The 24,223-nt window shown below is 38.6% G+C and overlaps 1 protein-coding gene across 1 annotated transcript in view; it reads right to left on the bottom strand.

Moving 5' to 3' along the window:
• LOC126249055 (src substrate cortactin) overlaps window positions 1-24,223 on the bottom strand; it is a 139,820-nt gene that overhangs the window by 95,406 nt on the left and 20,191 nt on the right. Inside the window, exon 3 of the mRNA XM_049950689.1 lies at window positions 5,928-6,047. Within this exon, the coding sequence (XP_049806646.1) occupies window positions 5,928-6,047 (120 nt within the window). The remainder of the gene's footprint in view (window positions 1-5,927; window positions 6,048-24,223) is intronic.

Below are 24,223 nucleotides of genomic sequence, written 5' to 3'. Positions count from 1 at the left end.
GTGATTGCGTCGAAAAATAGCTAAATGTTCAAGCTGTAAACTGATGTAAACTATTGTAGAAATAAACAGGTCTATGTACATATAAAAAAAATAGGAGACCTTACTCTTGTGATTACCCTTGTACTTGTAATGTATGTGAAAATAACTACAAGTTCAAAACTGGTGATAAGCAATTTAAGCATTTGAAATAATTATCTTCTGCATGAGGCCATGGGGAATGATTATGAGAACATAATTATATCTTTAAACAGCATGTCATCTTAAAAATATTTTTGATGATGTACAACAGAAATGATGGTAAATAACATTTCACAGAAAAATTATCGGTTGCTTTCTCCAAAGGAATACCACTTCACTCAGATGGGGGGGGAAAAAAAAAAGCCTTGAAGAGGAGGTTGTTAAGTTTGTTATTACGACTCAAGTATAAGGGAAAAGGCAGTAAATGAAACAATATGATCGAAAACCTACAAATTTTATTTGTATGTTATATCTGATTTTTGTATCTTCTTGTACTATTGTTCATAATGGACAAACTGATCCCAAGAAGATGGTTGCGTACTGTCTGGGTCGACACATCCGTGCCATTTGCCTCCAAAAACGTAGTGCACAGTTCTACACTCCTGGAAATTGAAATACGAACACCGTGAATTCATTGTCCCAGGAAGGGGAAACTTTATTGACACATTCCTGGGGTCAGATACATCACATGATCACACTGACAGAACCACAGGCACACAGACACAGGCAACAGAGCATGCACAATGTCGGCACTAGTACAGTGTATATCCACCTTTCGCAGCAATGCAGGCTGTTATTCTCCCATGAAGACGATCGTAGAGATGCTGGATGTAGTCCTGTGGAACGGCTTGCCATGCCATTTCCACGTGGCGCCTCAGTTGGACCAGCGTTCGTGCTGGACGTGCAGACCGCGTGAGACGACACTTCATCCAGTCCCAAACATGCTCAATGGGGGACAGATCCGGAGATCTTGCTGGCCAGGGTAGTTGACTTACACCTTCTAGAGCACGTTGGGTGGCACAGGATACATGCGGACGTGCATTGTCCTGTTGGAACAGCAAGTTCCCTTGCCGGTCTAGGAATGGTAGAACGATGGGTTCGATGACGGTTTGGATGTACCGTGCACTATTCAGTGTCCCCTCGACGATCACCAGTGGTGTACGGCCAGTGTAGGAGATCGCTCCCCACACCATGATGCCGGGTGTTGGCCCTGTGTGCCTCGGTCATATGCAGTCCTGATTGTGGCGCTCACCTGCACGGCGCCAAACACGCATACGACCATCATTGGCACCAAGGCAGAAGCGACTCTCATCGCTGAAGACGACACGTCTCCATTCGTCCCTCCATTCACGCCTGTCGCGACACCACTGGAGGCGGGCTGCACGATGTTGGGGCGTGAGCGGAAGACGGCCTAACGGTGTGCGGGACCGTAGCCCAGCTTCATGGAGACGGTTGCGAATGGTCCTCGCCGATACCCCAGGAGCAACAGTGTCCCTAATTTGCTGGGAAGTGGTGGTGCGGTCCCCTACGGCACTGCGTAGGATCCTACGGTCTTGGCGTGCATCCGTGCGTCGCTGCGGTCCGGTCCCAGGTCGACGGGCACGTGCACCTTCCGCCGACCACTGGCGACAACATCGATGTACTGTGGAGACCTCACGCCCCACGTGTTGAGCAATTCGGCGGTACGTCCACCCGGCCTCCCGCATGCCCACTATATGCCCTCGCTCAAAGTCCGTCAACTGCACATACGGTTCACGTCCACGCTGTCGCGGCATGCTACCAGTGTTAAAGACTGCGATGGAGCTCCGTATGCCACGGCAAACTGGCTGACACTGACGGCGGCGGTGCACAAATGCTGCGCAGCTAGCGCCATTCGACGGCCAACACCGCGGTTCCTGGTGTGTCCGCTGTGCCGTGCGTGTGATCATTGCTTGTACAGCCCTCTCGCAGTGTCCGGAGCAAGTATGGTGGGTCTGACACACCGGTGTCAATGTGTTCTTTTTTCCATTTCCAGGAGTGTATTACGTTTTTCTTGCGGTACTTAGGAGTCATAATTTTTAGGCAGCACTCATCAGCTGGAGTTGTTGGCCGAGGGTGACCACTACGAGGCAGATTTTCAATGTTTTGTGTCTCAGCACTGTAGTTGAATGTTCAAATGTTGCCACGGTGTATGCCAATTCCGTTGGCAGGTTTCGTGCCGAGAACCTTTCTTGGCGTAAAGTGACATTGTGGGGACAGTCTATATTTGAACTACTTTTTGAGGCATGTTGACAGATTGGACAGTGTACACAGGCCACATTGTCCCATTTATGGTTGGACACACAATGTACTCTAGTGAACTGTATGGAAAAAACAAGTTTCCTTTAACACAGTATACTAGTGGCTCTATGCACCATTTTCCTGTGGTCAAAGGTGTGTCGATTAAGACATTTCCGATCATAAAAACAAACTTTGTGAGACATGAGGGGATTCACAGCTAAAACAGAAAGTACTTGTGAGATTTCACAAGGCAGAAAAGCAATCAGGTGTTAAAAGAGATATGAGACAATGTTTTTACATGTTTGAATCCCTGCTTATAGCCTACGGTTATAGACTTGTGGAAAAAGCCTTTAATATTACAGGGGCAGAACACAAGGAGAAAGACATGGAATGAAAAATGATAAACCTACTGATGATTAAGTAGTCCTTAGAGAAAATGATGGTGATCTTCAGAAAATGATGGAGACAATAAGAAAAACAAGGAGGAAAATCTGGACTGTTTATCCACGTCACCCACAAAAATTTAATTAAAATAGCACTTGCATAGAAAACATGTTTATTATTGATGGAAATGTACCAGAGAAATAAGAAAATACATATCCACAAATAAGAAGTCTTTAGAAAAATACAAGGAATACTAAAATAACACCAACAGGAATTGCTCAAAGAAAAAGATTTGTTGAGACAAATGCCCATGTGAAGTGTAGTTACATATTACTCTGAAATATGGACGATAGGGAAGAAAGAGGAGATGTATTTGTAAAGCCTCGAAACATGACAATGGAGACAAATGGGCATAAGTAAATGGGCAGACAAAGAAAGGAATGATGAATTGACTGTGAGAACTAGAGATACAAATACCATCCAGAAAAACATTAAAAACAGGAAAGCAAACTGTGCTGGGCATGTTTTAAAGAAAAACTATTTGCATAAAATTTTCATCGAAGGGAAGGCTGATGATTGTGGTAGGAAAGGTGAATGGTCAACTTTGGTTTACTGGGAGAATCCTAGGAAAGTGGGGCTCATCTGTAAAGGAGATCACGTATAGGATGCTAGTGTGACCTCTTCTTGAGTACTGCTCAAGTGTTTGGGATCCATGCCACTTCATATTGAAGAAAGACATTGACACAATTCAGAGGCAAGCTGCTAGATATGTTACTGGTAGGTTCGAACAACACGCAAGTGTTATTGAGATGCTTCGGGAACTCACATTGGAATTCCTGGAGGGAAGGCAACATTCTTGAGAAAATTGACACTCTTGAGAAAATTTAGAGAACCGGCATTTGAAGCTACTGCAGAATGATTCTGTTGCCTCCAACATACATTCTGCACAAGGACCACAAAGATAAGATATGTGAAATTAGGACTCATGCAGAGGTATATAGGCAGTCATTTTTCCCTCATTCTATTTGTGAGTGGAACAGGAAATGAAATGACTAATAGTGGTACGGGGTACCCTCTGGTATTCACTATAGGGTGGATTTCAGAGCATTGATGTAGATGTAGATGTGGAAGATAGAAGGAAAACAAAGCAAGAGGCAGAAGAAGATATGGCATGATGGATCAAAGTAAAAGAATATCTTAACCAAGAACTGAAGGAAACAACAAAGAATAAGACATTGGGGAGGATTAATTTCAGCTTCAAACTATTTTTGACATTTTTATACATTGATGACGATGGTGGTGATTATTAATACTACAGAATACTCTGTTTTTACTTTATTCTAGACTTAAGTGTGTCACTCGCTTGTGCACATTGGAGGTTCACAAACTCAGCCGCAAGCATATCAATTACTCTCTAGTAATAATGAGAGATTACAGCACTAAACTGTATAGTGTAGGTTTAGATAGTCACACCTAAACTCTCCCATAGAAATATTGACAACTGGGTTCCAATCTTCCACTTTATTCAGAACCAAATGACCACTGTCATTAAGCCTGAGACAGATTAAGTTATGCTGTAACCCTATGTACCAACCATTAGAAAAAACCACATATATTTCTACAAATCCAAGCAAAAATCATTGTCAAATGTGAAACGTCATAAGATCTGCATCTAGCTGTATGATGAACCTTGTACACCACTTGGAAACTGCAGACATCAACTAATGTTAGTATCTGCATTAGACAAACATGGTGAAAAGAATGCAAGAGAGTTTTGAGGGATCCCTAGGCCGAATGCATGGATCCACATAATCTGGATAGAGCTGTTCAACCACCTCTGCATATAAGCATATGTGCAAGTGGATTCAGGCACTTGGTATCTGTTTCTACTCATGCTTTATCCAATTGTATAGCTAACACAGCTGTGGCCTGGAACTTACCTGTGGATTTGTATTTATAACTCTGATATTGCTGTATTACTGGTTTTGGAGTGTACCTCTCTTCAATCTCTTTAGTTTCCCTGATACCGATGATGATGATGATGATATGGTTAGATGTTTACAGCTTGAGCACACAAACTGTGTGCTGGGAAAGGCAGTACTGCTGGATTTTTTAACCACTTGAGATGCAGTGTGGCCAGATATCTTTATACCACACTCTCATGTATCCTGGACTGTAAACAGTTACATTTACTACTGCATTTTTTGTATGCCCTAAGTCCACAAATAGTTCCATCAGAATTTCCCTTCAAAAGCACAAAACAGCACAGTGCTGCAGTCATCACCCAGTGCTCAGGCTTTGCATGGCCAGACTGTAGGATCCAATCTAAGAAACTCCGACTGAACACTCAAAAACATATCTTCACATTTTTCAACTATAAGTCACAGATGTCGATTATTAGTTCCATCTCAGGTAGTAAAAATTGTGGTGCATACAGTGAAATTCCTCTGGTTACATCAGCATTTCCATTCAGTGAGAAGATGAGAATGAAATCATACTTACAAAATTTTTGTATCATTGCACTTATTGCCCCCCCCCCCCCCCCCCCCACCTTTTTCCCTTGTTCCACCCAAAGAGTCCTTCACTTCATCAACAGAACAAATATATTTACAAAAGCAGGATGAGTTGGTTATGCAAGGTCATGAGATGGATGAAAACATGTTGAAATGAACATGTACATGGGATTTTGCTGCAAACAGGCACTTGCTTTCTGTCACTGAGCACTACTGGAGAAGAAGACCCTTTTATACACTATCAGATTTGGGAATTCCTATTGGCAGTAATTGAGATGGGCTGTTATTGTGTTGTCTACATTTCCGTGACAACCCGCTGCAATATAATGACAAACTGCAAAATAAGACCAATTTTTGACCTAGTTATCAGCACTATAAGTAATAATTATGTTCCAGAAAACAAGCTCTGGACTGAAGAATAAATGGGTTTCTGGCATAGTCATCAATTTTACAGGCAGTACTTAAAAAACAAGCAAAATAAATATGGTCTGGAAAATGTGAATCTGATGATGCAGTTCTCAAAACAAGACTCTGCCGTGGCTAGTCAGAGGAAAATAAAGGGATGGATCATGCAGCTGAATCTGTTTTTACATTAGCCAAAAATTGGAAGATTCTACCAAACTCATGTCATCCAATTTAACTTGTATTTGGTACCAGTGGGGGGAAAAAAGGTGCATCCAATGAAAGGTGAATCAAAGCAGAAAAAAAAATTTGCAGTTTGTTTTTCTTTTACATGCTGGTATGTAACAGTACCTGTCTTTCTGCACTCCAAACTTCCCTCCATAGCCAAATGCTGCTTTGGGTCCATCTTCCAACTGTCTTTGTTTAAGGACTGCATCTGCCTCTGCAGTTTCTTCACGTAATTTTTTCATACTGTTATAATAAATAAATAAATGCATAAATAACGCTAAAACACTGCATATCAATGTCAGTTAATTACTTAACAATTACTTACTGAGTAATGTGCATCCTATTAACGTCAACATTCTGATGCTTTTGTGATAATTATTAATTGTACACAGAACACTGTTTCCACATTATATCAGCACACGGTTGGAATACGATAACTGTCTGCGCAATTAATTTATAGAAACAAACGAGTTTAGCTATTTAGTTCACTGAAGAGCTGTCAGAATAATGAGTACTGTTCTGGAACGGGTGTACTATCTAAAATGTGTTGTTCATCAGAGCACTCAACAACTCATTTTTCTGGGACTCAGAGAATACACAATGTGTCCACAGCACTGTCTGACCAAATTTTCTGTATCACTACACACTTAACCCTCAAAATGTATTTTAATAATAATAATAATAATAATAATAATAATAATAATAATAACCAACACAACTGGATACAGATCACAGGTATACACAACATTTATTACCAGATACCCAGAATTAAAATTTTTAACAGAACAACGACTAGCTGATCAGATCCGTGTAATAATCAAAAATAACAGGATACCCCAGTCAGAATTAGAAAACATCAAACAACAAGTACAACAAATACTGGAACAAAATAATGTGCAATCACAAGAAGAAGAAAATACAGTAATGGACTCAAACATCCCAGAGCAAACAAACAAAGAACAACACGCACCAATTAAACAATCAGAGGAAAACGAAATCTTAAGACAGCCACCAGAACAAGCACAAATAGAACACGAAGTGACACACAATGTTAGATATAGAAGAAAAATTTCAGCTGACATATATAGAATACAAAGACACAAATACAGACATTAGACCATTCTTGCATAGACCACCAAATAACCCACAAGTCGAAACAACAATAAAAACTATCAACACAATCATACACAACAAAATAAATGAAAATACAACTATGGAAGAGTTACAACTACTGCTTTATATAGGAGCACTCACTACACTAAATATACACACTAGGCAGAGATCAGAACCAACCAACACACAGAAGAAACCCACAAAACCAGCATGGCAACACAGGCTACAGATCAGAATAGAAAAACTGAGAAAGGACATCGGACAGCTAACACAATTTATAAGAAATGAAATGTCAGAAAAAAAAAAACGAAAAAGGTTAGGTAAAATCTCACAACAAGAAGCGATAGAGCAATTATATGAAAAGAAACAGAAATTACAAGCATTGGCCAAACGACTTAGAAGATACAAAAAAAGTGAAAATAGAAGGAAACAAAACCAAACATTCAACACAAACCAAAAGAAATTTTACCAGACAATAGATAACACACACATTAAAATAGACAATCCACCAAATATAACAGACATGGAACACTTCTGGAGCAACATATGGTCAAACCCGGTACAACATAACAGGCATGCACGGTGGATACAAGCAGAAACAGACACATACAAGATGATACCACAAATGCCTGAAGTGATAATTTTGCAACATGAAGTCACCCAAGCAATTAATTCTACTCACAATTGGAAAGCCCCTGGAAAAGATAAAATAGCAAATTTCTGGCTAAAGAAGTTCACCTCAACACATTCACATCTAACTAAATTATTTAACAGTTACATTGCAGACCCATACACATTCCCTGATACACTTACACATGGAATAACTTATCTGAAACCTAAAGATCAAGCAGACACAGCAAACCCAGCAAAATATCGCCCCATAACATGCCTACCAACAATATACAAAATATTAACTTCAGTCATACACAGAAATTAATGACACAACACAGAACAAAATTATAAATGAAGAACAAAAAGGCTGCTGCAAAGGAGCACGAGGATGTAAAGAGCAACTGATAATAGATGCAGAGGTGACATATCAAGCTAAAACTAAACAAAGGTCACTACACTATGCATACATTGATTACCAAAAAGCTTTTGATAGTGTACCCCACTCATGGTTACTACAAATATTGGAAATATACAAAGTAGATCCTAAATTGATACAGTTCCTAAACATAGTAATGAAAAATTGGAAAACCACACTTAATATCCAAACAAATTCAAATAATATCACATCACAGCCAATACAGATTAAGCGTGGAATATACCAAGGAGACTCATTAAGTCCTTTCTGGTTCTGCCTTGCCCTGAACCCACTATCCAACATGCTAAATAATACAAATTATGGATACAATATTACTGGAACATACCCACACAAAATCACACATTTGCTATACATGGATGATCTAAAACTACTGGCAGCAACAAATCAACAACTCAACCAATTACTAAAGATAACAGAAGTATTCAGCAATGATATAAATATGGCTTTTGGAACAGACAAATGTAAGAAAAATAGCATAGTCAAGGGAAAACACACTAAACAAGAAGATTACATACTTGATAACCACAGCGACTGCATAGAAGCGATGGAAAAAACAGATGCCTATAAATATCTAGGATACAGACAAAAAATAGGAATAGATAATACAAATATTAAAGAAGAACTAAAAGAAAAATATAGACAAAGACTAACAAAAATACTGAAAACAGAATTGACAGCAAGAAACAAGACAAAAGCTATAAATACTTATGCTATACCAATATTGACCTACTCATTTGGAGTAGTGAAATGGAGTAACACAGACCTAGAAGCGCTCAATACACTTACACGATCACAATGCCACAAATATAGAATACATCACATACATTCAGCAACAGAAAGATTCACATTAAGCAGAAAGAAAGGAGGAAGGGGATTTATCGACATAAAAAACCTACATTATGGACAGGTAGACAATTTAAGAAAATTCTTTCTAGAACGAGCAGAAACTAGCAAAATACACAAAGCAATCACTCATACAAATACATCGGCTACACCATTGCAATTTCATAACCACTTCTACAACCCTTTAGATCACATAACATCAACAGACACGAAGAAAATAAATTGGAAAAAGAAAACACTACATGGCAGGCACCCGTATCATTTAACACAGCCACACATCGATCAAGACGCATCCAACACATGGCTAAGAAAAGGCAATATATACAGTGAGACGGAAGGATTCATGATTGCAATACAGGATCAAACAATAAACACCAGGTATTACAGCAAGCATATTATTAAAGATCCCAATACCACAACAGATAAATGCAGACTTTGCAAACAACAAATAGAAACAGTAGATCACATCACAAGCGGATGTACAATACTAGCAAATACAGAATACCCCAGAAGACATGACAATGTAGCAAAAATAATACATCAACAGCTTGCCTTACAACATAAACTTATAAAGCAACACGTTCCCACATACAAGTATGCACCACAAAGTGTACTGGAGAATGATGAATTCAAATTATACTGGAACAGAACCATTATAACAGATAAAACAACACCACATAACAAACCTGACATCATACTCACCAATAAAAAGAAGAAATTAACACAACTAATTGAAATATCCATACCCAATACAACAAATATACAAAAGAAAACAGGAGAAAAAATTGAAAAATACATCCAACTGGCTGAGGAAGTCAAGGATATGTGGCATCACGATAAAGTTGACATTATACCAATTATACTATCAACTACAGGAGTCATACCACACAATATCCACCAGTACATCAATGCAATACAGCTACATCCAAACTTATATATACAACTACAGAAATCAGTAAGTATTGATACATGTTCAATTACCCGAAAGTTCCTAAATGCAATATAACACATACCATACAGTTAAAAGGAAGTGACGCTTGATCAAGGTCCGCGTCACTTTCCATTTTTAACCAGACTTAACGTCTGAGAAAGTAAAGAATAATAATAATAATAATAATAATAATAATAATAATAATAAATATGTCTGCTTGTGTCTGTGTATGTGTGGATGGATATGTGTGTGTGGGCGAGTGTATACCCGTCCTTTTTTCCCCCCTAAGTTAAGTCTTTCCGCTCCCGGGATTGGAATGACTCCTTACCCTCTCCCTTAAAACCCACATCCTTTCGTCTTTCCCTCTCCTTCCCTCTTTCCTGATGAGGCAACAGTCTGTCGCGAAAGCTTGAATTTTGTGTGTATGTTTGTGTGTCTATCGACGTGCCAGCGCTTTCGTTTGGTAAATCACATCATCTTTGTTTTTAGATATAATAATATAGTTTTATAGTTTTCAATCACAGGGATTTCATAGTCAGCTATAAACTAACAGCAACCACTAACAGATTTCAGATCTCCAAACAATAGAATAACCACACTCTCCCTTAAATCCAAACTTCATTGAAGTTAGAAATGAAACAGTTAAATTAATAAGGAGCACCAAGAGAAGCTACAGTAAGGACGAACTAAATCTAATAGAGTAAAATTTTAAAAATGGTACAAGAAACTGCTATAGAACTTTTAAACACTATTGTATCCCAGCTGCTTCGACAGAAGCAATCTTCATCCAAACTGCTGTCACAAAAAAAAAAAAAATTCATTCCAAGTGCTTTCACACAATAAATTCTAATCCTGAGTGCACAATGAATTCTCATCCTAGTGCTCCTGTGCACCAATTATTATATCTCTGTTTCCATGTTTTCCCCACACAGTTTTCTACCCTCTATGTCCAGCCTGGTCTCCTTACAGGCTGACTCCAGGAAGCTCACTGCTGCCTGCTTTGGGCCCACCCGCTCCAGTCACATGAACACACCCGTAGGCTGCTCCCATCAGCAGCTGACCACAGGAGGAGGAGGAGGAGGAGGAGGAGGAGGAGGAGGAGGAGGAGACTCTCAGTTACTCTACATGCTACCAGCTGGGATCCAGCTTTCTCCACACAGTCGTGCGGAGATTGGCCACCACCTCTCCACTCTTTTGGAGGGGGAGGAAGATGGGGGGGGGGGGGGGGGGGGAATATGCTTCGCATCTACCCAGCCAGCAGCCAACAATACATCTGAGAGAAGCAATCACATAACTCGCAGGGGCCAGCCTTCCTGCAGACAGATACGCAACTCGGCCATGACCCGCCTAGCGACCACACACTGTCCCGGGTGCCCAAACAGGTTGATGGTCCTGTGGACCTATTCTCCTCTGCAGGCCACATGACTGAAAGTAGTGCCTACGGTATACTGGCATCCAGGCTATATTATTCAGGCTGGTGCACGCGCCACAATAACCGATTCACTCCAAGTGGGCTCCCAGGCCAGGTACTGAACGCAGTAAAATTCCATCAATCGGTAACTCATTTTGGAACCACTGTTACGACAACAACAATTTCCGAGTCGGTGATCACCTTGTGGACTTGCAAGAATACAGGTCTTTGTTTCATTATTGCTACTCTGGACTCAACTGTGTTCCATCATACTGGAGCTCTGATTTTGGACTGTCCTCCTCTGTCTTCAACTTGTACCGAGTCTAAGTTTACAATTATCACAGTATTCTTTTGACTGCCCTGTCGGGACTTGAACTTTTGCTAGGATAGTGCATTGTGTATTTAGCAGTTAGTGGCATTTTCCAATAGTGGTTATTTTCCTAAAGGCCTCCAGTCAGTATTGATGTTTATTCTTTATCCCATAAGTAACTGTTTTGCTCAGGCCTTCGTCTTCCATATAAATAATGCTGTTATTTCTATACTAAAAAAAAGAAACTTTCTTTTCAATGCAGTTCATTCTTATTTAAGAATGATATTGTATTTCTAAAGTAATTAATTCTTACATTGTACTCAACGCATGTCAGAGAAGATGTATCGCTTCTTGTCAATTAAACTTGTCCTACAAAATCTATGTGAGCATTTCTCGTCCGCCAAACTAAGCGGGTGGACACGACAGCTACACTCCGTACAAATACCTTCAGAAAAGTCTTCCTAACATTTAAATTTATATTTGATGTTGAAAAATTTCTCTTCTTTAGAAATACTTTTTTTGCTAGTGCCAGTCTTCATTTTGTATCCTCTCTACTTTAATCATCGTCAGTTATTTTGTTGCCCAATTCTTATTCCTTCTCCCTGAACTTTAACTATCTTTGCAAATTTCTCTTTAGGTTCCTACACAGCTTGCTCAACGTACAGATCAAATAACGTAAGGACTAGGCTACAACCGTGTCTCATGCCCTTCTAACTACTGCTTCCCTTTCATGTCCTTCCACTCTTATAACTGGAGACTGATTTCTGTTCAAATTGTAGATAACCTTTGGTTTCCCATATTTTCTCCCTAAATATGGATAAATTAATTTGAACAATATATTCAAGTATTGAAAAGAAGTAACAAGAAAAAATGTGTCATGAAAAGAACCAGTTCACTTAAGAACAGCCAAAATGAAAATAGCACATCATTTAATCAACGATATCTATAACAAAAATCAATGTCCATAAATGCTAAGTTCAAATACTATGCAACAGTAAATAGCCCAGAAGTACTTCATGCTGCGGAATGCCTGTTACTGATCATGAAAATGGTGATGAAGAAATTGGAAATCACTGAAAGAAGGATATTAAGAAAATATTAGGGCCAATTCAAAACAATGAAGAATTGTGAATTGTGATTTATTAGTATCATAAAAGACATACTTTAAATCATTTGATTCAGATACATCAGATATGTCACAAATTTGTAGTGAACCTTCGTAATAAACAGAGAACAACTAGTGCTAATAACAGTGTCTTAATAACAACAGTTTTGCTACAGAAAGAAAGGCTCAGTTCATTCTCCATAAACTCTCCCATTGAATAGTAGCATTTCTTCCACAGGATATCTTGCAATATGATTTTACAAGATCTGGCTTCATATTAAGTATGTTTCTGTCTGTTAATTTGTTATATACTTTCATTCCTATGTATTGTGGAGACTGTGCATGTAATTTCAATTAGTGTGTGGGAAATATAAAACTCTCTTTGTATCTCATGTTGTATGTATGGTTAAAATGTTTATTGTCAAATATTTTCTGTCTGTGGAGTAACGCGAATATAATTTCATAAAAGGAGGGAACAGTAAGTGTTTGTAGATTCAAAATCAGGGGCAAGAAGTTCTTTGTGTTGAGTAGTGTACACTTTATGGTAACCTCCTTCTGCAGCTTCAGCATCCGCGAAACTCTATTTGAAAACTATACCATACCTAATGACAGAGTTAAAACAACTATAACACACTACTTCTTTTAATACAGTAACACTGAATTTACACATTTATAAAAAACTGCAGATTTAATTCAGAAGCGATGAATTGCTTTTTATAATCATATTCAAAGAATGGACCATAATAGGCACATAAGAAAATTATGCAGTTATGTAGCCAAATTGAAAATGACTGACTTAGGGATCAAAGGAGAACAAGGAAAAACTCAAAATCGATCATGAAGACACCGAAGTACATGCCTCACTTAAAGCAAAGTTACAAAATTGTGTAAGTATTCCGGAAAAGGCTAAAAGGAAGATTAGTGCAGCATGGCCTGAAGAAAAAAGAGAACAACACTACGAAGGAATGAAGTAAATGTGGAGGGGAAGGAAGGAAAGAAACAACAGAAATTAATGTAGTTAAGTAGTAACACAGTTATGTAGTTATGAAATTAATGTAGTCCGTAGTGGTGCATAAAAGATGAACGAGAGAACTGAAAACAGGTTAAAATGACTTGGACATAAAAAGAGACTGAAAGTTGGAAGAATACCAAAATGAATGGTGGAGGCCATATTTGTGGGCAAGAGCAAGACCTAGAGCAAGATGGGTTAACTCATTAAACACAAGTTTAAGAAGAAAGAATCAGGACTGGAACAAAACACTTATGGAAGAAGAATGGTGGAAAAACAGAGGAAAATGGAGAAGCACCATAAACGTGCCAACCTAGCCTAATGCTGGATAACAGGGAAATAAGCACAAAGAAGCTGATGAAATACACTGATGTACAAAAATTAAGGATGAAAGTAACTTTCACATGTGTTAGTGTCAAGTAAGATTGATGAAACATGAACCATACATAGAAAGAACTACTACAGTGTACTAAAGAAGGCAAATTAAAGAAATACACGAGACAGACAGAAATGACACTTCTATTCAAAGACAATAATTGCACATGGAAGTCACCACAATTTATGATATTACCCTGATCATTACAAAAGATGGGACACGGTTCTTAATAGGGTGTGTGATAGCCACAGATGGCAATGCATGCCCTGCAATATGCTACTATGCTGGCCACAAGGTTGGTAAGAAGTTCTTGTGGCACGGTGATCCATTCCTCCATCAGCGTGATAGACAACTGCTGGGTGGTCATTGGAGAGTGTGGATGCACCCACACATGCTCGATGGGATTTAAATCGGGGGAATGAGCAGGCCAGTCATTTTGCCAAATATCCTCTCATTCCGAGAGCTGCTCCACCTGCACAGTTTGACGTGGCCATGCGCTATCATCCATAAAAATAAAGTCAGAGACAAATGCACCCTTGAAAAGATGTGAATGGGGAAGGAGTACAGTGTCACAGTAATGTTGACCGGTGAGTACATCATGTTCAAAGATTTGGATTTCAATATGCCCACGCAAAATTGTGCCTCCCAACACCGTAACAGGTCGACCACCAAAACGGTGATGTTCGACAGTGTTTCTGGGTGGATTACATGTTCCCACCTCTCGCGATATGAGGGTATGTCAAGAATCACCACCCAGACTGAATCTGTCTTCATCCAAGAAGAGCACACGACTCCACTACTTGTCGGTCAGCAGTCACCTGCTGCTGTAGCTGACCACGGTCAACCAACTCCTCTCCTTCGGGCAGTAGTGCCTGTGGTCCATAATGCTCTCCGTGCACATTAAACAAAGCTGTGAGCAATCCCAAACTCTTGGGCTACGCTCATCAAACTTTGTCTTTGTTCCAGTCATCCGAATGTTGTCTCTGGGCCATACTGTAACGAAGAACACCACCACAATGCACTGTAACTGCCCACTGATTGACAAGTGCTGTCTTCTCCCGTCCTTTCAACTGTCTCATGTTGCAGGGACAGCCCTATTTGGTGTTATAGTCATGCTGACCTCACACTATGTGACATCCAACTTCCTGTACATGACTGGGAGACCTCTGGCAACATGCTCCTGCACTTTTGTACATTCCCATCTACTAGTTAATATTTTATAATACTTTATCTATCTCATCCTTAAGTTTTGCAGATAATGATTATAGTTTGAGCACTGAATACATTTGGGTTCATTTGCAACTTAAAAAACCTTTTTTTTTGGTCACTCAAATCATTCAGTCAGTCTACTTTGATAGCTGTGGTAAATGCTCAACTGCCAGTAGGATCACTAAAGATGGCATATGTACATCAGACTTCAACATTGATTATTAAAATATCTGAGCTTTATGTCCACTATAGAAATGTCCCATCATTTAACGATGGCCAAAGCAATTTATGTACACAGAGAAATCTAAACACTGTGGCCATTTGATAAACTTGCACAATAGTAAAGATAGAACAGTGCTTATCTAACTTTGAAAACATTAACTGCATCTTTATATCATCTGGATGATGTTTCTAGGATTAGAAGATCAAAGATTGGAGATCAACCATTAGCCATAGAAACACGCCCTTGGCCATATCCAATGCCCATGTAACAAAAAACACAAAGGATGTAAATACCAGCAATGAAAGCCTGCACTGTATGATCCATGATAAATAAGTTTATAAGTCTCATTCAAAGGATGAGATTGTATCAATCTTTTACCGATGTTTTGCGTGATATTGAACATCTCTTGGTGGCAAATTTTTTTCATTGAAGTTAATATCTGCTGGGTTGTTAGGTCACGTCATATTTCATCAAATGGTCAATGTTTTGACACCTCTCCTAGGATCTTCTTCAGGCTCTTATGGTGTCCACTGTAGACTGAGTATTGTCAAAGACCAGTGTCACATCCTATTATAAAGGGGAGTTTTCCTGCACTTGTGTTGGAGAAGTGGGACTACTGTATAAAAATTTTGTGGCTACCATTGGTGGGCCATCATCATTTGATAGTAAGGGAAGTATTCCTGCACTAATGCCAAAGAAGGGGGTTATTGGCTAAAACTCTTGTTGCTACTGTTGTTGGGCTAACATCATTGGTTCGAAAGGGATTTTTCCCACACTTACACTGGAGAAGAGTTGTTGGTTAAAATTTCCCCTGCTGCTATTGGTGGGCCAACATCATTGGCTAGAAGTGAAATGGGCAGAATTAGAGACAATGAATGTTTATCCAAAATATTGCTGTCCAGAAAGGCTTCCAGGACACTGTACTGTTCATACGCCATGACTGGAGATTCAGTTTCTTGATGGCAGGAAACCACAATGACAGAAGCCTACAGTCATCCTTTCTATTGAAGTTACATGTGAATACAGAGTTAAAGATTAATATTTCTATTATTTACCCCATTCCCTTAAATGGCACAAAATGCATATACTACATTCTATATTTATAGATTTACTTATTCCTATTGAAGAATTCATCTATGGTATAGAAGGAGTTGTCAAGGAGATATGCTTTCAATTTATTTTTGAAGCTATTACTGCTGTCTGTCAGACACCTTATTTCACCTGGTAATTTGTCGAAAATTTTTATAGCAGCATATTTTACCCCTTTCTGTGCCAAAGATAGTGTAAGTCTACCTTTTTTCTGGTATTATAATCATGGATGTCACTGTTATTTTTAAACTGGTCCATGTTGTTGAGAACAAATTTCAATAGTGAGTAGATGTATTGTGAGGCTGTTGTAAGAATTCCCAATCTTCAAAAAAGATGCCTACAAGATGTGCGACTATGAACCACACACATTATTCTAACTACTTTCTTTTGAGCAGTGAATACTTTTTGTCTAAATGTTGAGTTACCCCAAACTATTATCCCGTATGACATCAGAGAATGAAAGTATACAAAGTATGTTAGCTTACTAATGTCTATATCCTCAAAATTGGCAATTACTCTGATCGCAAAGTTGCTAAACCTAGTCACTTTAGGAGATTCAAAATATGAATTTTCCAATTAAGATTCTCATCTACATGTACACGCAAAAACTTAGTATGCTCTACCCTGTCCACTGACTTCTGTTGATGTGTTATATTTATTGAAGGAACTGTGCTTTTTCCAGCAGAAAATTGGATGTACTGTGTTTTTTCAAAGTTTAGAGCGAGCCCATTTGCAGAAAACCAATTAATGACTTTTCCAAAGACCTTATTTGTATCATTTTCAATTGGACTTTATTTTACTGGATTAATAATGATGCTTGTATCATCAGCAAACAGTGTCAGTTCAGCTTCCTGTTTCGGATGATAGGAAGGGAGGTCATTCACATATATATAAAGAACAAAAGGGGACCCATGGTTGAACCCTGTGGAACACCTAATGTAATTTCACCCCAGTTAGATGAAGTGGAAAACTTATTTAAATCACTTGACCCATATAAGGAAACTTTTTGCTTCCTGTTCTGTAGGTATGACTTAAACCACTCACATGCTATTCCATTTATACCACAGAATTGTAATTTCTGTAACATAATGTCATGGTTCACACAATCAAATGCTTTGGACAAGTCACAGAAAATTCCTATTGGTGACATTTTACTATTTAAAGACTCTATTATGTGGACAGTGAAATTGTAAATTGCTGTCTCAGTGGAACAGCATTTTTGAAATCCAAACTAGCCGGCACGGTAACTCAGCGTGTTCGGTCAGAGGGTTAGCTGTCCTCTGTAATAAAAAAAACTGAGTTAACCGATCAACAACGAACTTAAATGGATGTCTTATGACGTCTGCCCCGAGAAGATGCAACGAACAAAAGAGAACAAAATGAGATTAAAAAACTGTGATTTACTAAGTATCCCATTGCTGTTGAGATGTCTGACCGCTCTTGAGTACATTACTTTCTCGAAGATTTTTGAGAATGCTGTAAGCAAGGATACTGGCCAATTATTATCTGTGGTGTCCCTTTTTTGTAGAGAGGCCCGACAATGGCATATTTTAACCAGTTTGGGATTATACCTTGAGTTAGTGACGCATTACATATGTGACTCAAAACATCAGCCCTAATTGCTCCACATTGTTTTAATATCTTATTAGAGATGTCATCTACTCCAACAGAACAATTATTTTTCAGAGATTTAATAATTTTACTTATTTCACAAGAGGTTGTTAGGTGAAACTTAATCTGACTAAATTTTTTCAAAACAGACTCTTCGATGGCTTTTTCTTTTGAACTGTTCTCACCAATTTTTTCTCCTACACTTAAGAAATCGTCAAATACATTAGCTACTTGTGTACTGTTGGTTAGGATGGTCTCATTTTCTTTAACAGTAATACTACCTACCCCAGTGGTCACTTTTCCTGTCTCCCTTCTACCAACATTCCATATTGATTTCATTTTATTGCCAGAGTTGTTAATTTCTTCTCTTATATACATATTTCTTGATTTCCTTACAACTTTTCTCAGTATGTTACAATATTTTTATAGTGTAAAACTACTTCTGGATCTTTACTAGTTCTTGCTGTCTCATATAGTTTTCTTTTTATTTCTGAAGACACTTTAATACCTGTAGTAATCCAAGGTTTCTTTGAAAAGTGTGTGGTGTTACATTTAGTAATTTTCTTTGGGAAACAATGTTCAAAGAGGGATATAAATTTATCAAAAAATATGTTACACTTATCATTAGCATTTGGCTCATTATATACATCTCCCCAATTAACATTTCTCAAGCTTTCTATGAAGTGCTGTATAGATACCGGGTTGAGCGACCTCATAGTTTTACTTAATGGTTTCCAAACTGTACACACTGTTAGGTTTTGTAAGTTAATCAGTTGTGCGTCATGGTCTGACAATCCATTTACCACAGGGAAAGCACGTATTTGTTTTACATCCCCTTTCTGTACAAATACATTATCTATTAGCGTGCTACTGTCCTGAGCTATACGTGTAGGGAAATTGATTACTGATTCTAAGTTATACGTTGTTAATAACACTTCTAGTTCACTTTTCCTATCAGAATTACTTAGAAAGTTTACATTGAAATCACCACAGATTAATAACTTCTTCTTTTTGTCTGACAGACAGCATAATAGGGAGTCAAACTTTTTTATGAACAGCTCCCAGTCTCCTAATGGGGACCTGTACACTGTTGCTAATATCAATACTACATTATCTAGCTGAAGTTCACATGCACAAACCTCAAAGTGCTAATCAAAAGAAAATTTGCTTACTTTTACAGTTTTGCATTTATACGCTTGTTTTATGAAAATGGCAACTCCTCCTTTATCCATCCTAGATCTGCAAGTGTAGGATGCTAAATTATACCCACTTATACTGACACTATCCATGCCCACAGGTACATGGTGTTCAGACAGACAGAGTATACCAATCTCATTCTTATTTTTGAGATCATCTAAACACTAATAGCTCATCTACTTTATTTTTTATTCCCCTGATATTTTGATGAAGTATGTTGATACTGCCCTTAGCTATAGCCCTATTAACTGTACATGAAGTTTCTTTTATTCTATTTATCTTGATTGTCATGTGCCTGGACTTTGGTTTTAACCTAAAAAACCTGTCTGCCTGGACCCATTAACCACAGGATTACCCCTTGTGTGACTGTGGACCCCCTTACAGTTTCTGCTAATAGAGAAGCTAACTTACTTTTCCCCATCCTGTTCAGGTGCAGGCCATGTGTAGTGTATCCCCACCTACCAATAGCATTTACTGGAACAACACTTATGTGAGATTTTGCCAGTGTCTAGAGCATCCTGTTCAGCTCAGTGTTAACATGCCTTACAGCAGTGTTTACCCAGGGCTGATCATGGCGCTGAAAGACCTCCACAAACCCTACATTTGTGTGCTCAGTATCTGCTCCTATTTTATCCAGGTCACTCCTAATAGTGTATCTTGGATTCATAGCCAGGCTGTTTCCTGCTCCCCGAACTATAATTACCTGATCTTCCTTCTCAAAGTCCCTGCATAGCTGACCTAAGTTTTCTGTCACCTGGCTAAGGCTACCACTTGGTTTCACAAAACTTGTGACCTGGTACCCTGCACCTAATTTCTCCTGAAGCAGCTGGCCCACACCCCTCCCATGACTGCTGCCTATAAGCAGAATTATTCTTTTACTATTCTGGTTTGATCCCGACCTTTCTTTTTTCTTTAAGCTAATATTCTGCTTCAACCTGCTTTCCACTACATCTGGATGAGGCCCTTCCTCCACTTCAGATAGCAATCCAAACTGATTTACTAATTGAATTTCTGGAGTTTTTACAACTGTTTCCCTTTTTCGCCCTTTGCTTGCTACCTTTTCCCAGTTCCCAGTCCCTTTTTCCTCCCTTAACCTACGTAATTCCAAGTTCGCGTTTTCTAATTCAGCCTTAAGGGCACAAATTTTTGCCCCCTGTTCCGAGATTTTTCTGTCCTTTCTACATAATCTACACTGCCACGGAAGAGCCTCATTTTCTACCCTCGTTTCCTCGTCACTACATTCGCCCCAATGAAACCGTAACTTAGAGTCTACACAGAACACCCCCTCTTTCAAAATTCTACGGCAACCACCACATTTGTTAAACATGGTTTGATGTACCTATATACACTTTGCTGCAGCCACACATTATTTCATAGAGGCAATCAACTGCATCCATCTGAATACCCTTTTTCCTTAGAATTCAGCTTCAGTGATCAGTGACCCCAGAAACAAACAATAACTTAACAGAGTGAGAGGGCAGTTCCTCGTCATTTCTATTAGCAAAATTAATATTTCACTTAAAAGCCATGTCTACAGACAAACTGTCACAGCCACTGGACTTCAAAGTCTTCTTTAAAAAATCCACCTCTAATTCCAAGCTGTTGTGGAAGGCACGTAAAGACAGTGTGTTGAGCACTGCTCGTGTCTGGGCTGGGTAAAGGTGCAAAGTGGCATCTCAATACTTATTTGTGTTGGTTGGCTTCCTATACACTCTGTGTCCTAGTGTGTTGTCAGATCTTTCATACACCAACACATCTAGGAGCGGGAGACCGATCTCACTTTCAACTTCCAAGACAAATTTGGGATGAATTGCAGTTAAGAAGTATGGAACCCATGAAGCTCCTCTTTGCTGTGTGGCCATATAACAAATGTATCATCCACATAGCAGATTCAACAGGAAGGCTTCAAAGGAACACTACTTAATGCCTGTTGCTCAAAATAATACATAAAAATGTCAGCTGCTACTGTTAGACATGGGTGAGCTCATAACAAAACCATCAGTCTGCTCAAAGGAGCACTACTCAATGCCTGTTGCTCAAAATAATCTATAAAAATGTCAGCTGCTACTGTTCGACAAGGGTGAGCTCGTAGCAACACCATCAGTCTGTTCGTAGAGCTCACCATCATACTTAAAATAGCTCATCAAAGACATAAATTAATTAAGTCATAAACATCTGGTGCAACTTTCTCCCTTACGATCTCCACTGTATCTGATACTGGGATGTTTGTAAATAGCGATGTCACATCGAAGCTAACAAAAATGTCACTTGCTGATATCTTCACCGTGCTTATAATTTCTAAGAAAGTTTTGAATCTTTTACAAAAGTATTTGCTTTTCCAACGACATGTTTTCCATACAAAAGACTTGCTAAAAAGTAAGTTTATGAGTTGATCTCATTCACTATAGATCTCGAAGGAACTGATTCTTTGTGTATCTTGGGTAGTCCACACATTCTTTGTAATAAGAGCTATCCACTTTGGACACTGATATCAAATTTTTCACTTTCTGAATGATTCTGTTTGTCAGATCATTTTTTAACTTGCAGTACAAAGAGTAAGCTAATAGTTGTTCCAACTTGTCATGGTCTTCCAAAATGTTCATAAGAACTTCATCATTTCCCTTATCTCTTGAGTTAATTAAAAGCTTTCCTTTCTTGTGCCGATATGCTGCTTTTGGGTGGTTTCAATTTTCGTAGAATTCTCAACACATCTTGTCTCACTTCTTTGACCTGCACTTTCAAGATGAAACAAGGATGCTTCGACAGCACTTACAATTTCTTCAACAGGAATGTATAGTTGCGAAATTCAGACCTTTGCCCAGAACTGAGACATCTGCATCATTGAGTACCCCTGATGAGAGATTCGCTGCTACTCATTTCAGACACACAATGTTGTCTTTCTTGTGTAGTTTATCCATTAGTTTCTCAAATTTTTCTTTCTGTTTCATAGCACTGAAATGCGGAAATCTTGCTGAATGACTAATCGTTATACTGTCCAATTTATCCCAGTCCTGAAGTGAGAGAGTTGTTGCCAGTGGAAAATGAAAAGCAACAAAAATGAAGCTGAAATAATTCAAGTCTTTGCACATTTGCTGGATTCTTTCATGAAGAAGTTTGGCTTGCCCTTTGGTAAATCCTCCTGGCTTTCATTGTCTGCACGTGTTGACTAATTCTGGATAATTTGGGGATCACATCATTATCACAACAACAGGAAAGAAGAGACCAATCACTCAGTAACTTACTTCTTCTTCTGCACAGGTTCTCCAATCTTCTGCGGGTGGTATAAACATCACGCACATACAAGCATTTTATGTTAGTCTGCATGCTTTCGTGTCTGTTATCACTATCCAGTGATGATGACCCACCAATTGTAGCCATAAGATTTTTATCCAATAATCCCACATCTCCAGCACAAGCATGTGAACACGTCTGTTTATAAAAGAAGGCGACATTGGTCTCTGACAGTGCTCAGTCTACAGGGGACACCATAAGATCCTGAAGAAGTTCCCAGCAGAGATGTCAAAGCATCAATTGTCTGATGAAATATAATGTGTCCTAACAACACAGAAGATTTTAACTTAAGGCACAAAACCTGCAGACTTACTTAAACTTCTTCCATGTCAGGAAATAACAGCAGGCCAAGACAACTGAATCTGGAAAATAGGAAATAAATAGATTACCAAAGTCTACAAAGAAGTCTTGGATTGCTCAGGGAACAAATATCTCTTGCAAGATAAAAAGGAAGTTGTATGTCTCAATCAGAAACAGCTCTGATGTCGATGCTGTATTCATTACAAGATATATCGCAAAATATTGCAGATAGTAATACTGATATCAAAGCAAATGTATTACAGGAAGATGATAATCCCCTCAGATAGCAAATAAATACAATATGGTATATAGTGAAGGAGGAGACTGACAGAACCAGAGATGAAGAGCAAACAGCATTAGGAGTAAATGATACATTGGTAAAATGTGTGTGCAGTGTTACAAATCTATTTAACAAGCATTTCATAACTGTTACTGAAGAGGTGAAGTTGTCACGTTCACTAGATGCTATCATGGAATATCTCAGAACAGTCATTACACACAACTTATGACCCTCACTACACAAGCAAAAGTAATGCCCACTATAAAACATGTAAAATCAAGTTATTTTAGTAGTTATGATAAAATATCAACAAAGTTAATTAAAGACTGTGCTTCTGAGTTTGGTAACATATTAAGTTGTTTGTGTAATGAGTCATTTATCAGTGGAACATTTCCTGATTGGCTGAAATGTGCTAAACTTAAATGTTTGTTTAAGAATGGAGATAAAAGAAATACCACCACATTTCCATCCACTTTCACTTTTGCCAGCATTGTCAAAAATTTTAGAAAAAGTAATACACAGTCGGTTTTTTAACTGTTTGGCCACCAATAATTAATTGCCAAAGTCATAGTACAGATATTCCGATATTGAGAAGGCTAGATACACACACAGTGATAAGGTATAAGGGGCACTCAAATAAAAATAAGACAGGTGGAAAAAGTAGGTAAACTGTTCATTATCCCAAAAGTAAATCTCATAACTGTTAACATATTTATCCCACTTTGAGAAGATATAGTCAATGCCTTCACAGAAAAACATTTGTGGTTGCCTACAGAATCACGATTCTACCCAGGCGCGCACCTCTTCTTTCGAAGCAAATCGATAGTCACAAATGTATTTCTTCAGGGCTCCAAAAATACAAAAATCGCATGGGGAAAAATCGGAACTGTAAGGAGGACGTCAAAGTGTTTCCTAGTGACACTTCTGCAGCACACTTGAAACAATCTTGGCAACAGGTGGGCTTCAAAGATATTGGTGGCCGTTGATTTGCTTTGGATGAACAGGTGCACACTGGGTCAATCATGGTTCCACAGGCAACTGCAAATATTTTTCCACGAAGGCATTGACCGTAT

This window comes from Schistocerca nitens, chromosome 3 (assembly GCF_023898315.1).
Source record: "Schistocerca nitens isolate TAMUIC-IGC-003100 chromosome 3, iqSchNite1.1, whole genome shotgun sequence".
NCBI classification, from domain to species: domain Eukaryota; kingdom Metazoa; phylum Arthropoda; class Insecta; order Orthoptera; family Acrididae; genus Schistocerca; species Schistocerca nitens.
Note: the sequence above shows the minus strand (reverse complement) of the source record. Positions and strands in the feature narration are given on the sequence as shown.